The sequence below is a fragment of the Cygnus atratus genome, chromosome 7 (genome assembly GCF_013377495.2).
Source record: "Cygnus atratus isolate AKBS03 ecotype Queensland, Australia chromosome 7, CAtr_DNAZoo_HiC_assembly, whole genome shotgun sequence".
In the NCBI taxonomy this organism is placed as follows: domain Eukaryota; kingdom Metazoa; phylum Chordata; class Aves; order Anseriformes; family Anatidae; genus Cygnus; species Cygnus atratus.
This window is the reverse complement of record NC_066368.1, coordinates 819487-836012: the sequence shown is the minus strand read 5'-3', so window position 1 is coordinate 836012 and position 16526 is coordinate 819487. Positions and strand designations below refer to the sequence as shown.

The window sequence follows — 16526 nt, the reverse complement described above, 5'->3', positions numbered from 1 at the left end:
TCATTTCATTTTTGCCTTTGCATATTGGTCCCTGGATGTCTTTTGATGGCAGTTGGAGCCACGTGTGTTACCTGGTGCCATTAGAGATTTAATTCTCTGCGTGCGTTGTCCTTCTTGGTCCAAGTAACAGGAGGCTGTGAAACATGGTATAATTTCTATTGACTTTCTCATTGCACACACAAGCATACATTTTTTTTTTTTTAGGTTTCCCTAAAGGACTGGATTCTTGACTTCATTTTAGATGGGTCTGGTTCTGCCATGCTGAAAGGAAGTCTTAAGCCCACTTACTGGTCTGTTGCACAAAACTGCAGAGAAATGGATATCTGCCTGCCAAGCAAATTGACTGGGAAGATTGATGCAGCATCTCAAATCAAATCAGCTTAAAAAAAAGAAAAATAGTAAAAATCAGATTATAGCTTTAAAATTCTCAGCCATGTATATCTGATTAATGCATAGCCACCTATGAGCAGAAATCACCTTGACAAGGTCAGCAGCAGTGAAAAAACACTGCATCTGCATATCCTTAGCACGAAGTACCTCCGGTGACGTGCCTCTGGCCCGGGAAGGCTTTGCTCCACGGCACACGGGGCATGTCCTGCTCCTTGGCGTGGCCTTCCCTACGTGCTCTGAGCATTTCCCTCCTAGTCACCGCTTTGCTTTTCTGTTCAGAGACATGAGCTCTGTTACTGCAAGGTTCAGTAGTCTTTCTGTTCCAGTATCTGGGAGGGTATTTTGCCTTTAGGATTTTATTCAGACATCTTCCAGAGCCTGGACAGAGTCAGGTTTGTTTGGTTGGTTTGTTTCATTTTGTTGTTTATTTTAAATCTTATTAATGTTTTAAATTTAATTCAAAAGATTAAAATGTTTTTCTTATAATTGGAAATATGTACTTAGCCAGACAAAACAGAGGTATTCCAAGTACCGAGTACTTCAGTACTTAGCACGGATTAGAGGATGTGTTGGCTTTATAACACACGTGTCAGTAGGGTTCTTTTCTACTTACCTGAGCGCCTGGGGCTCAGCCGTGACTTACAGGAGCATGTCTGAGTTCCGACCCCAAGCTGATAGATTATTTGCCAAAAAGTTGTTGGTCTAAATGGGCCCTTTGTGTACCAGAAGCAAATGATAATTTAAGAAGTGGTGCTTTCCGTTAAAGCATTCCGTTAAAGCACTCTGCTGTCTGCACCCTCCTCTGCTAATTCCCCATTTTTCCACCCGCCCTTCCCCAAGCTGTGCCGGTGCGCGGGCTGGTGCTGCCATGGGAGGTGCTGCACCGCTGCACCAGGACCAGGCGGAGGTTCTCAGGAAAAGAGCCGGGGCCTCCAGGGAGCTGGCTCTGCTGAACTGTCGCGTTCCTGGCTCTGAGGACGAACACCAGCTCCACACCAAAAGCCTCGCTAATCCCCAGAACCCATCTCATGCTGGCGGCACGCTGGGCTTGGCGGTCTGTGGACGGGGCTGTGTTTGCTGAACTGATGCTCGTGAGAAGTGCCTTTCAGGCAGTGACTTCCCACTACTTTAATTATGGGATCGTTTTAGTGAATGGCAAGTTTCTTACTGACTTGAGTGGAACTTGGCTCAAGTGCCTAATTGACAACCTGGTGAAATAAATGGAAAATGCATGATTTCAGAGGGCTGTGAGTGAGGCCACAAGGGGTTACAGCTGTTCCCGACTGCACTGTTTCTGTATGGCATCTTCACCCCTTGCATAAACGCAGCCTTTCTAGATATGTAGTGGAGCTACTCTGTGGAGTTGTCCAACAATATATATCTATATAAATATTAAATCCTTTTCTAAAAGGGATTTTAGAATTCAGATTCTCCTAACAGGCAATTCTATGCTATTAATTTGTGCAGTATCAGGAATTGTGTATTTTGACACTGTCTGTGAGAAGTCATTGATCACTTCATTAATAGGTGAATCATGAAACCTGTGAAAGCATATGAATGAATTAGTTATGCAGAGCTTTATTTTATACAGTGATCCCCGAAGATACTAGTGGTAAATTCAGTAGCTATTCTCATGTACTTAAAAAAAAAAAAAAAAGAGTTTCTGTTATTTTCTATTATTCACTTAAATCTGTCCCCATCTATTTTATATTTCAACACTTCTTAGTTACAGTTCATTTTGCTTCATGTGTGAGATCTTTTAGGTTTCTCTTACAAGCTTGTTGCATCACACACAAACAAAATATATAGAATTGAGACCTTAGTCTGGATATTACATTTCCAGCAGCTTCAGTGCTCATTTCACAGCAAGGTGTGGTAAGCTAAATACTGCAATTCTTATCTCCTCAACATGATTTACAAACAAATAAAGGTTTGGTGCCTAGGAGTGTTTTCAGAGCGACTCGCGTTGTTCCTGTGGCTTTACAGGCACTGAACGTGCCTGGTGTAGCTTCCACGGGGCAGTGGGAAGCAAGTTCTACAGGGAAGTAGTGGTGATGTGCTGCTGCTGAAGTCGGTGCTACTCAAGCTCAGAACTGCTATTCTGAATGTGCAAAGCCTGGCTTTTTAACTAAAACTGATAGTAGTAACACCTTTTGTTTTGTCTCTTGTATCCGTGTATAACTTCTTTTGTGCGACTCTCTCTTCCCTTGGAGAAGACACAATCTTACACTGCTCTCCCGTCTCCCAGTGTGTTTTAAGCGATGGTACAAAGACACGGAGGAAACCCAACAATTAGAAAGCACTGCTCTCACTGAACCTTCCAGAGCTCTGATGTATCAAACTGCTGGCTTCCTTCAGGAAGGAAAGTAAAACTGAGTTAATAACCCCAGAGCACATAAATAAAGACTGGTTCTGGAAACGATTCCCTTCCCTATGCTATTATGTTATAATGTGATAGAAATCTGTGTACTTAAACTAACTCCAGCTAATTGGGTATATTTATATAAAAATACATAAATATATATATATTTATGTATATATTTATATATATATATAATATATAGTATATATTATTATATTATTATTATATATATTATATATAAATATATAATATTTTTATATTTATATATAAATATAAATATATTTATAAATGACTCTGTTGTGTTCGTTACGATTTTGCCAGTCCAGTTCCTATACTGAATATTTGTTTAATGCTCCCCACTTCAAATACTAAGAAGCCCCATTGTGTGATACTGAGAACCAAATGTTAGGTCATGGTAATGTGCTGTTTGAACAGCTTTTCTTTTCTGCGCTCATTTGTCATCTCTAAATTGGACATCACTCTCAGTTTCACCTTCTCTAACAATGTTCTTGCAGAAGCCAGAAGAGCAGCACGTTGCCTCTTCAGTTACTTTAATACAGACCTCCCTTTTACCAGAATTTACTAAAAGCTCTCTTGGTCTTTCCCAGGGACCATCTTCCCACCTGAGACCATGCCATCAGGCTCATACGTGATTCCATGAAATTTTGGACATCCAGCCCTCACCGGGACTGCCCACGTCGACCAGATGTTTGGGGGAGAGGAAGGGTGCTAATCCCCAGCGCTGCTGTCTTCGGTGGGTACTCCAGCCTGTCCCTGCTAAAAGGGTCAGAAAAAGTCTCCAGAAAGTCTGTCTGTTTGATCATATTTTTGCTTTCTTTCTTAATCAGCTTATGGGCCAAGGGGCTTGCTCCCTATTAAGTAAGGTGGGCTGAAATTAGGGAGCAGAATCTCAGCAACTGTCAAGACAAGGTAATTTAAACTAATAAGAAAACAGGTCTGAAGTAATCTGATCCCCAGAGAATAAACTTCGGGGAGGGGTGAATGAACAGCTTTGCATTAGAGCTTGATGGGCATTTAACAACTTGCGATTGATTTTCATTCAGGAGATTTATCTTTCCATTCAAATTCTTGTTTGTTGCTGTTAAATGTAAATTTTTATATCAGTGTAGGACTGGGCACACATCTAGTTATAAAAGAAGCAAAATGTGACAAATAAAAATATATTTTGTTCACTTGGAAAGCCGTGGTCAGGCTAAAGAAAGGCTCTGCTTCCCATCAGTGTCCTTCCATGCTGTCCAGTTCCACAATGCTGAGTTTGAGGATGAATCATTCTGAAAATTAGTCTTATTTATGAAATCTAAAATGCAATGTTTTTGTTGCCACAGTAGAGTCTGTTATTTACAAACTCATTTATAAATCGAATAAATCCAAGAGCTGAAATTCTTTTATAACTGTGCTGCAATTAAATGCTGCCTTTTGCTCTCTCAAATCCAGCTGTGTTGTGTGTTCATGCAGAAGAGGGCTGGAGAGGTAGCATTAAATAGTTAGTTATTTAGGGATGTTAATAACATGCTTAAAAGGTTTCTATAAAGCGCTTTTGGATCATACGACGCCATCTGTGTTACAGTTGATTGTAGTTAATTATACAGGGATGAATTCCTTGGGAAAATGGATGGCATTGCTCAGACAGTTTGTTTGTGATCAAGATAATGGAATGACACAACATTAAGCTGACAGAATTAAGTCTGAAATGCACTCCTCGCTAATAATGCTAGACAAATCAGTGAAATTATTCTGAGTTGCTCCAGTTTAACTGAGAATTTGGATAGGTGTATTTTTGTAATATTATTATAATAACTTCAATGTATTTTTGTACCTAAAGTACTGAAGAATATCTAAGGAAAAAGGAAAATTATCTTCCTACATAATAGTTACTGTTTCTAACTTATATAATTTCTTTACTTTCAGCAGTTTAGCCATAAGAGATGTAAAAGTAAGAAAGGTGGCCTGCTTAGATAATGTTAAACTTGTGGTGTTAAAATATCAGGCTCTACCTGTTCAGATTTAGTAACAATTAGGTCTTCCAGTACTTAAATTTTATTACTCTCTTTTGTATTTACTATAGACTATTTATTAACTATGTAGGCTATTCATAGATTGGGCAGCCACCTGTGTCTTGCTTTAAAAAAAAAAAAAAAACTTTAAAATTTATTATGAAAAATCAGTGGTTGGGGTTTATATATGTGTGCATGTGATGCAGGCAGGTAAACAATGCATGTGTAGCTTACAGGGTTCAGGATTTTGCTTTGGATTCTGTAACTGTGGTCCACACATCGATGAGTTAAAGCTAACAGTGGGTGAGGGATTAATCTTTGAGGAAAAATTCAGGTCAGTCAGGATTTGGCATGTGTCTGTTAAAGCTGTTGTTGGAATTGATCTAATCCTAAGCAAAACTTTGGCTAGACTTCCATCTGCAGAAGCTCATTAGTTCATGGTGGTGGGTTTTGCCTTTTTTTTTTTTTTTAACCAGTTACTGTGTCATCAAATTTAAGTTTTAAAAGTTGTTCCATGCTGGGAAATATTGTGTTTGTTTTCCCTATGGAAACTGAGATTTACCCTAGAACAGCTAATTGTCGATAAGTATGTGCACTTGGTAGGTGCACAAGGGTAGTCCACAAGGGACTTGCTGGCATACAGAAGCATGCACTAGCTCTTTTCAGAGTGGAAATCTTCAAGACAAGATGCTGTTTCCTAGTCAGCACGGCACTTGGTTAGAAGTAGGGCCCTGAATTTAAGTCTTCTGCGTCCTGAATTCATACCCTGTGTGCTTGAGTTTTACTTTGCTGTCTTCTGCCAGATTTCATGCATGTTTTGTTTTAAGCCTGAAACTTTCTCAGCAAAAGTGTGGTTGAGACAAATATTGGAAGTTTAAGTTGAGATAGCTGCATTTGGTCTTCTTAAAAAAAAATAAACTGAGATGAGTTTGATTATATATTTATAAATATATATATAATACGTATATGTTCATAGTAGCACTAAATTAAGGTTGCATGGGATAATCAGGGATCTGTGAACTCTGGAAAGTGCTCTAGAGTTTCTTATTGGTACAGGTCGCTTCTGCTAAAAACGGGGATTCAAAGAAATGAGACTTTACATGGCTTCCCTTTTAAAAAATGGTCTGTCATTCACTTCCTATGCTGGTTTCGCTACTGAAGCTCAACAAAGCACAGCCCAACGCCAGGTTAAGGTCTGAGTATCACATCAAAACATACTCCCTTCCTCCTCCTTAATCCCTCCCTTCCCAGGTCTGGCGAGCTGGGGTGACCCTGCCCTCCCTGCGGCAAGATGCCGCCCTGCTGGGGCCGTGCCGTCCTCCTGCGATAGGGATAAGGTCAGCCCGGGCTGGCGGGACAGCGAACCACCCTAGGAGCTAGTGCCAGCTCGCGTGGAGTTTGGTTCTGTCACAGATATTGCTGCTGGGGTTTGCCCATGCATGGGCTAGCGAGGCTTGAACCCTTTTCTGCTTGATGGCACAGTTCACGTCCTGAAGGTTATCTTGCAACTGCTGTCATGGCAGCTTTGTCATGTCGAACTGCATTAGCCAAATTTGTTTGTTTGTTTGTTTTTCAATTTAGTGTAACATTTAGTTTTCAATTTTAACTAATTTTAACTACTTTTTAATCATGAGAGAGTTGCACAGTAAACTATTATCTCTGAGGCATAAAAAACCAGCACAAGCCCAGTACTTTGGCCCAGCATGAAGCAACCTTCCAGAGGATGGCCAATTTTCTTTTATTCAGATCTATAAACTGTTGAAATTTGAAGTGAAAAACTGAGATTACTCAAGAAGAGCTTCCCCGTATCAGGAAGTGGGAACTCAACCATAGCAAACATATATGTCTGTGGCTGAGTTGCATTTTGCGTTTGCATAATGCATTTTCTTTCAATTACAATATTTTGAGGTGTGCCAGAGACTGAAAAAGGATTGTATAAAGCCTTTAGTTATAATAGTTTTTCAAAAGAGAAAAAGAATAGCGTTTTCACAAGCTCATATCATATATTTGAAATGTCCAGTATTTCTAAAAACAGTGTTTTGTTTAAGCTGTTTTGTGTAAAATATTGGTACTCTGGTAGCAATCTATTCATTTAATTCAAGTGTGGTTTCAGAAACTGTTAACTAGAAAATGTATTTTCCAATTAGCCTTGATGTCTGAACTGCAAGTCAGGAGGCAAAAAGAATGATGAGCCCTGCTAAAGACACCTTATGATGCATAATTGATGCTATTTTCAATATCAAACATACCAGGAATCATATCCATATATCCATAATATATTCTCCCTGTATCAAAAATATGAAGACATTACTATAAAAATGTCTCTCAGATTCCCCTCTACAGAACTTGTTGAAAAATAAAATAAAATTCAAGGGCGACATACCTCATGTATCAGAAATGTGTTTTTCTGCCCATTACTGCCCAGGACTGTGCAGTGTCCCACTCAGCTGGGCTGTTTTCTCGGGTTTGGCACCTCAGCGTTAGGTTTTGGGGCTCACCACACATTAGCTAGCTGTCAGAGCGTGGTAGCTGAGAAAGCCAGAACTGGCTGATTTGCGCCCCTTCTCCAGCACGACAAACTCTGCTGAGTTCTGTGTAAGTACAATGATGTTGGCTTGGAAATATTTTTATGGATATTTTTTTCTCACAGCATTTGGGAGAAATATTCTTTTAAGACTGGCATTTGTCCACGAGTCCCCAGATGGCTCATGTGTGCACAGGCATGCACCAACAGACACCACTGTTCAGCGTTACAAGACCATGACTTTTTTTGAAATACAAATAACTACTTTCATACTTTACAACAATGATGCTTGTTTCATTGCAGACACAGAAGCTCATGGTTGCCACTAGAAAGCTGCCTTACTCTGCCCAGTCTGATTTCCCATTATTATCCATCGGAAAAACAATTCAGCATACGCCAAAAGGATGAATGGTTCTAAACCGTGTAAATCCCGCTCTGATCTGTAGGACAATGAATACTGGAGGGGTCCTTTGTGCATCTCACCAGTTCTTGAAAATAAGACCACTGCCTTGGGGTTTTCTCCTTTGATGCGTTATACTGCTTACATCGACCTGACTCTGAGGGGTTGTGGCCAGGAGCCCCGAACCGAGCCGATTCTGCAATCATTTCCTCCTCCTGCGGTCTGCCGGCCGTGTGACACCTGCAGCCACAGGAGCTTCTCCCAAGGGGGAGAACAGAGCTGGGATCCACTTTTCCTCCATGGTTCGTGGCCATCCTTGGCAGCATTTTTATCCTCTGTCAAGTCCCAGTTAGGAGAAGGCGTGCCACCCAAGGGCCGGGAGGCCGCAGCTCGCAGGGTCGTGCAGGGCAGATAGGTCCTGCTGCCTCCTCCACCCGCGGGCAGGGCTGCCTTCTCGCCCCAAATCAGAACCTAGTGCTGCCTGAGAGAGCATGGGGCTGGGCAGAAAACAGAAGGCAAACTGCCCGATGAAACCTCCCGAGGAAATGCAGAGCAGGAGAGGACAATGCCTCCCGAACTGGTCTGCTCCCTGGGAGTAAATTACAGGCTGCGTGGCAGAGTGAGTACATGCTTGATGCCTGTATGTCTTCTGTTTATTCTTCCTGCGGCTCTCTTCAGCCCAGAAAACCAGTGATAAATGAATGGTTTGGGTAACATGTTTATTGGTGCTTTTGTTCTCTCTGACACAAAGTCTGTTGTAAATACTAATAACGATTTTTTTTTTTTTGCTGCTTTGCCTTCAAAATCAATGTTCTTGCAGGTGAGCAGTAACTCAGGTTATGTTTCTTGGTTTTCCAGAGATAAATGAATCTTGTCAATAATAATATATATCATTCACACTGTGTTTTAATCTTTTTATGTTTAGAAGCTCAAGAGCCTGAGTGCTTCTTGTCTTTAAAACTAATGTCTTTGAAACCAGTGGAGTTTCACGAGTATAGACTGTCTAAAATCTTTGTATCACTCACTAATCATTCATTAATTTGCATAGAATTAGACAAAATTAAATAATTAAAGTGAGCATTTAGTAGCACTGGAACTCCCAGTCCTCAGCCCTAGGCTGATTTCCCTTCCCTCCTCTCCCACTTCTCCAGGAAGGACAAGGATGCGGGTTTGTAACCAAAGGGGTGGTTTGGTCCCTGTCTTGTGGGGAGGAAAGTGTGAGCCCCCGTGCCCCAGCAGGGCACCCAGCAGGGCAAGGAGCACTTCCTCCTCTGTCTTTCTCCGGTATCTGCCTTTTACATTTCAGGAGGGATGTGCAGGGCACCCACCAGCAAGGTCTGAGGTCCGATACATCCAGGAGTAAAAGCAGTTGTAGCATCGCCGACGGGTACTGCCACTCCTTGACCAGTGACTCCTTGCCTGCTGATTTGTAACAGCACATGGAGATGCTACCGCAACCACCTCCTCCGCATGCTCCTTCCCACTTTGCTGTTTGTATGAGTATATCTGCAACTAATGCAGCCCATTTTGTCTTTGTGACAGGGGAAATGTGCTCTTTGTCTTGTGTGTCTTCCTCTGAGAAACCTTCCCCACAAGTTTTTGAGCTTGGAAGCGTGGTGTGCAGGGCAGCTTTCCCATTGTTCCGCAGCTCTCACTGCCAGTAGTACATTTTGCAGACAGATCATTACCAAGGCTGATCAAATTCCTATTATCCAGATCTCTTAATCCTTGGATGTTTTTCTTGGCTACATTCAAGTTTTATCATTATGTCCTTTTAAGGACAGCTTTAAAGACTTAATTAAAATAGTCCTCAGCTAATTTCTGTGTGGTTCTTTTTGAATCAAGCTTATTACTTTAAGTACTGGCAAGGGAGATGATTTTTCTCTAAGAAAATCTCATTAAAGCTTTAGCATTCCAGTTTGGAAGACGTTCCTCATGCTGGACCCCTTGCCCACGCTGAACTGATGGGAGTCTATAGGATCTGAAAGTTTGCTCTGTCTCCCTCCATTGTCACCTGGGATTTGGCATGGGCATGTTTACATGAGCCACAGTGGAGGTGTCAGAGGAGAAATTCTCCTGGCCCTGCTTTCTGGGGAATGGATGCGGGATGTTAGTGGCCTGTTCTGGCAAAGCTTGGCTGAAGGTGAGCACCTGGGGCCTCTGACAGGCCTCCAGCTTACCAGGTCTGAGCTGCTTTTATGCTTTATCTTCAATGGTTTTGTAGACGCACTCAAAGCAAATGTTGCAATACAAGCCTTTCTTCCTTGGAATATGCTATTTTATTTGTGGGGTTTTTTTGTTTGTTTGTTTTGTTCTGTTTTTAGTAGAGAAAAATCATATTTAGGCAGATGCTTGGTATGAAATGTGTTGACTCATACAGGAAAACCTCGGTAATATTTTCAACAAAAATTAAAAGCTCAAACTCTGAAAGCAGGAGGACACATTAGCGCCACTAATCCTATCTCAGGCAGAGTTCCCATCAAGTGAGCTGTGCTTAGAAACCACCGGGCCCCTGCCTCTGCAAGGGCAGTTTCAGGGTGATGGCTTCTCCGTGTGGTGCTCCCCAGAGGCTCTGAGCCAATGCCAGCCCGTGCTAGTGAAATAGCTGGTCTGTGTGCAGGGTATCTGGCTGCTTTGGGCTGTTACTGCACAGTCTCCCAGAGAATCAGCTGCTGGGCTTGTGCTCCTCCCAGCATACCTCTCATTACTTTTAGCCTTTCAGCTTACTTTCCTGGTTCAGTTCCTTACTTGTGTTTTCTGTAAACAAAGAAAAATTCCTGTAGCTTTTGCCTGTTGAAAATAACCATTCTGATTTAAATTATTCTGACAAATCACTGTATCATTAAATTTATTATTTGTCTGACATTCACATATTAGCAATTAAAATCTTGTACTGTGCTGCTTCTCATTTCCTCAGGTTGTGAAATAACCAGACTCCACCTACTACATCTGTCATTACAACATATTGTTTAAGAAAATCATTGTAATATGCAAAAATGCTTCATTCATCGCAGGAAAATTCAGTGCCTGTGGCTATAGACTGCCCCATTTTTTTTCTATAAGAAGCCTCTTTTGTAGGGTAATTGCTAATGCATTGCATCTTCGTATACAAAGACGCATGAATTTTAAACACTAAGAACATCTTTGCATTCTCCTTAGAGATTTTTCAGGCTACGTCTGGAAATTTTTATTTATTTTAATTTCTTTGAATGACCAAACACTTTTTTTTTCTATAGAAACTTCAAGGCTACAAAGGCAAGCACCACAGAAAGAAACAACCATGTTTCTCCAAGTCTCGTCTCCCCATCTCGCAGCAGCTTTGCACAGTTACTCCCAAAATTCAGCCACTTCCCCCATCAATTTCAGTCCCATTAATTTTTTCACTGGTAACTTAAAAATAAAAAATTGACAGTTGAGTCAGCTTTGCCAGAGAAGCAGAGGCAACTGTTTCTTTGCATGTGTGTTGCTGTTTATCCTTTAAATGTGAACGAACTGGATTTTCACACCCATAGCCCATAATCTACAGACTGAAAAATTGCATGGTATAATTACAAAGTAGCTTGTGCTGCTGATTTTTTTTCCCATAGTGCTTTGACAAAGTATTTTTCTATAAGAAAAACTCCTGAAAGTATACAAAGTATGAAAGAAACATTGAGGGAACATCCATGTTTTAGGATGGCACTTCTGTTCCACTGCTCTGGTGCCAAACAAAGCCTCTAGGACGTGGCATTTTTGTGCAGAATTTCTTGTCATCCTTAGGTTTCTATTAAATTAAATCTGTTCATACTATCAATAAGCAATGAATTAAATACTGACCAGAGGAAGAACTGACAGCAGCCTGTATGACTTGTTCAGCACGTAGTGATCAAGTACAAAACGTTAATGGACTGTCAGTCTGCATCAACAGCTGTGAGGAATGAGTCAAATGAAGCAAGGACAAACTGTGATAATGTCAGTCAAGTTCACCTCTATGCACGCAACTCACAGAACATGGGAATTTCACTTGATTTGATTAATAGGCTAATTATTTATTTTTACATAGAACTCTCATAGAATTTTCTGAACCATAGGATGGATGCAGCAATAAAAATAGCATTAACATACATAAAAAAATCACGTTCCTCCCTACCTTCATCTGCCTTCATCTCAGACTACAAATTTTTTGGAATGAGTTTGTGTTGTTTTATGCCACCTACATCTGGCAGTTGCACTATACTTTTATTATGCTTATCAGTTCCAGGACATTCATTGTTATTTATTCTTGCTTCAGTTAAATAATTCTGGAATGTAGTTTTAGAACTGTATTTGTTGTTATAGCAGGTGTTTTGTTGACAAATCTGAAGTTATCATTGCAGAAGGTTTGTATGTTGTGTAGTTTATGAGTGTGTTGGGATTAGTGGGTTGACACAGAGTGCAAACGATATTAATAGATAAATTCTATTAAGATGGATCCACTTTGTCCAGCTCTTCCCTGTTTAATAGAAGAATTTGATTTTCTCAGTTCTGTTTATTTAGATTTAGCACAAAGCCATTTAGTGTAAATAAAACTGCTACATTGTTGTCAGACTTAGGTAAACATATATAGATAAAAGTTGTTGTTTTGATGAGACACCACGCATGCTGGCATGGACAGCTTCTGTTGCCTTTATATAACCTCTGCTTGCTTCTGTATCTTCTTACGATTTGTATTACTTTTATTACTTTTACTATGAATTTCTTAAATTTGTTTGGAGGAAAACAAACCTTTTTGTTCTGTAAGATTTTTTTTTTTTTTAAGATTATAAAATCTTTCTGCCCACACTGAAAGTGGTTTTCCCTGCTGTAGCTGTCTGCAAGCCATGAGGGTGCCAGGGGATGGAGCTAGGACGTCCCTCCAGAACGTCTGTAGCCACTGTTCTGTGTGAATTCAAGTGCAGATGAAGAGATGAAAAATGTTTATAGTTTATGATTTAAATCTTATGCTCTGGACAGGTGTACGCCAAAATATTTTTGCAGCTGAGCTCTGTCCAGCCCTTGCTTCAGGTCAGGGAGAGCCACTTTAGCTGCCTGATGCGTACCTCATGCTTCCCAGAGTATCCAGCTGTCTGCTGCTCCTCCTTCCAGGTGCAGTGATGGTTAGAGGAGTAAAAAATGTCTTCTCGTGTTTTTAATGTTTTTTGTTTGGTTGGTTGGTTTGGGTTTTTTTTTGTACCTTTAAAGCACTGCTCAGGTGGTAATGAGCAGGATGCTGTCTGACTTGACCTCTCTTAACGTTGTGCGACAACGAAATGGTGAAGCAGCCTCCATCAGAAGTGTTTATTTACTATAAACCAGCTGATCTGTATGAAAGGCAGTTGTGGGGAAGTGGTGCGCTGCTGGCCGTTGGCATGTGTGAGCGCCCCAAACCGCTTCTGAGCGGAACACCTTGAAGTCCTGCGAAAGATGCTGAAGCCCGGCTGTGCTCTTGGTGGTGACAGCAGCCTGTTCACGGCGCTCCTCTGCTTCCCTCCCTGCAGGAGAGTGAGAAGATGTAGCGGGGCGCGGCGAGGAGGAGCAGCCGCAGCGCCGGGACGGCGGGGCCTGCGCCAGCACCCCACCACGCCACCTCACCATGTCGAGGAAGGGCGCCAGCAGCCGCGCCCGGGGAGAGAGGCCCGAGGCCTTGGCCGCCCTGCAGGCTGCCAATGAGGAGCTCAGGGCGAAGCTCACCGACATCCAGATCGAGCTCCAGCAGGAGAAGAGTAAGGTGTGTGTCTTCCTTTCCTTTCCCTCCCCCAGTGATTAAAACGAAGGCAGCCTGCTCTGTCTCCTTCCCACCACTCTTTGCCTGTTGCCCCACACATAGCCAGCTTGTACCTGACTTCAGAAATAAATACTTGGGGCGATGCACGTGAGCAACAGGGACTAGCCTTCTGTGTAAAATGATAGAGCCCCTTCATGTCGTGTTTTAAATTGTTCCCCTTGTATTTAAGGCAAAACGCCCCCCATCTCTAAACCCAAGGGCACAGGGTCGCGGGTCCCGGGCAGCAGCGGTACGCACGCTTGCTCTTGTGATCGGGGAGGAAACAAAGTCCAAAAACCACGTAGCTACGTGCCAGCAGGAGACCTGGGAGAGTACAGAGCTGCTCGAAACAGGTGGCATGGCCACGGTGGTGGGCTGAAGCTGTGCACCCTTTTTGTTTCTCCTACTAGAATTTTTTCTAGAGAGTACTTACCTGCGTACGAGAATGTGTACCATGAGGACTTTGAATACAACTTGGTGGTGGTCAGAAGTTCCCTTTGCTGGTTCTTCTCTTTTGCGCTGAGGCTAATTTCGTTTGGAGGTTGTGCTCAAAGTCTTTCGGACTGCCAGCAGCCCCACCAGGACTCTGAGCTGCCTCTTGCACAACCCTCATCACCTTTCTCAGCAAGGGCAGGGCAATGTTATTTGTTCTTCAATAATCCCTAATTAGTTTCCACTGATAAACTTTTGGTTTTTTGTTTTTTGTTGCTTCAGAGCCCTAACAGAGAAATGCATTATTATGCCAGGGACAGAATTACATCCTGTATTTTTCCATTAACTTGCATCATAATTTGGCACTGTAGCCTATGATTCTAATTTTTAAGGAAGCTTCCAAAGGCGGTGTTTGTGCGTGTGTATATATACTTATACACATACACGCACACGCATATTTTAATAGAATATCTATTAATAATTTTACTGTGAAGCAGAGTTTACGGCTTTAAGACTGAGGACCCTATTTTCCTTCCCTCAGCCTTCCCCAGTCCCTTTAGATATAAGGCTTCTCATCATAGCTTTTCTTGACTTCCTGGTTTTAAAGTGAAATATCGTTTTACCCTTCTGTGGTCAGATACATTTTGTTATTTGTAATGCATAATTTATTGCTGAAAAAGCATCTGATAAAATGCCGTTGTTTTGTGCTTCCCAGTAACTCTCACAGAGCTTTTTATACCTTGCATATGCACGTGCATACAGCACAGTTCAGATCTGTGTACCTGAGCATGCCAAAATAATGGCACCTGGTTTCTTGCATATTCTTTAGGGGATGTGGTATGAGACCTGCAGATACCAGCTGAAAAATAGACTCAGACTTCCTCTATAAGGTGCTGGCTATTTCCTGAATGTGTATTATCTTAAACATTGTTCTGTTTATAGCACCTGTTACTGACACGTTAGTCTGCTTTCTGAGCATATACTTCATGTAGTGTTTGGATATTAATGGTTAGCTCACTTGGGTTTTGTGCTTCTTGCATAAATTTATGATACTTACGTGTTCACTAATGGATCTAGGTCACTAAACTGGTCAAATTAAAGTCTATAAAATTTCAAATGCTTATTATTAGTTTATCAAAATAGGATGTGATGCTAAAAATCATTATTGGTGCCTAGATTCATCCTCAATATCAGTAATTTCTAAAGTGGCAATGATATGATTTTGTTTCTCTTTTTCTAAATATACAAGTATTTCCACTTATGCTGATTTCTAGTGAAAGAAATGTCTTCTACAGAGTTGTCAGGATTCTTTTTCCTCTTTTCGCAAATTACTTTTTCTTTAGAAGAATTATCCCAGTTCTCTGTAATGTCACAGTTTTTTTCTTTACACCTGCAGTGTTCAGTTCTGTGGAGTGCTCTCATATGGGAAACAGATTTAGGCATGTTCTTAGCAAGAAAACGTTCCTGTGTCATCATAGGAAAAAAAAATACATGTTTACTAAAAATAATTGACCTGAACTTTTTTTTTTCCCCAATAAACACTTCAGTAAGTAATTATAGTGTTGTGAATATCCACTTCTTAATCTTAGCATTTAAATATATGCACCGGCTGCTCTGATAAACATCCTGGGGCAGAAAAGATAGAGAGAATTGATGTGCACTCCCTGCCTCTGAACAAGCCTGCTCAAAGGAGATAGTCAGTTATGCAAACACTTTAAATGCTACTGCAAATACATGCTGGGAATATTTTCTAGTGCAATGCCTGCCACCATGCCACATCCACTTCAATAAAAAGCTGAGGTGGATCGTATTTTCCCCTGACACGTGGTTCTCATTTGTACCCCAGGACAGCACCGATGACAGCCTGCCAACTTTGCCAGCTCTTCCGATGTGCATGCACAAATGTAACCTCACAGGTATATTCACTACCACATAGGTCAGAGTTGAAGAAAATAAACTTTAAATTAGTGCCTCATTGAAGTGCAATGGTTCATAGCCACATCCACTCGGAGGACCAGATTGTATTTTAAGGGTTTCAGTCATCGTCACCCTTGGTTTTGTTTATATGGAGCTACACTGGCTGTGTTAATTACAAGGTAAACACTTACTGGTGCTTCTGGGTCATCTGTGAGAGAGGATGGATCTCATTAGGGCTAAGGCAGAGATGTTCCCAGAGTATTTATGGTATACTTAGAATCAGATTTACAACCCTGAGTCCCCCTGGCTGCACTGCTAGGTGTGTTACTCAAGATCCCCACAGGTACCTGCCAAACCATACAGTGGCCACCATGACCACACGCTGAAGGTGTTTTCCACAGATTGTAAAAACCTTGTCCCTGTGGAAATGTTGTTGCACGAGGTTCTGTAATGTGTATGTTGTTCACATGAAATTCTCCAAGAAAGGAAATTTCTCCTTTTTAAGTTTGCAGCATGAAGGCAGAAGGAGTGGTGAAGTTTGTCAAAGTGGCTGTGAGCAGAGCTTGGTGATCCTATTTTTACCTGGAACCTCTTTAAAAAATGGATGATTAATATGTAATAAAGCATCTAACGATAAAGCATGAACAAAATGTCAAATTTGTGCTTCTGCATGTGGTAATAAGAATTCATCGGGCAGTTCTTTCTAAGGCACAGTCATACAACAA

At 41.4% G+C, this 16526-nt stretch overlaps 1 protein-coding gene across 1 annotated transcript in view; it reads left to right on the top strand.

Annotated features, from left to right (window-relative positions):
• The first annotated feature begins 554 nt into the window (after window positions 1-554).
• The window catches only part of JAKMIP3 (Janus kinase and microtubule interacting protein 3), a 49844-nt gene continuing 33872 nt past the window's right edge, over window positions 555-16526 (top strand). The window contains exons 1-3 of the mRNA XM_035547788.1: window positions 555-782; window positions 3361-3506; window positions 13187-13416. Of these exons, the coding sequence (XP_035403681.1) occupies window positions 13282-13416 (135 nt within the window). The 5' untranslated portion in view covers window positions 555-782; window positions 3361-3506; window positions 13187-13281. The remainder of the gene's footprint in view (window positions 783-3360; window positions 3507-13186; window positions 13417-16526) is intronic.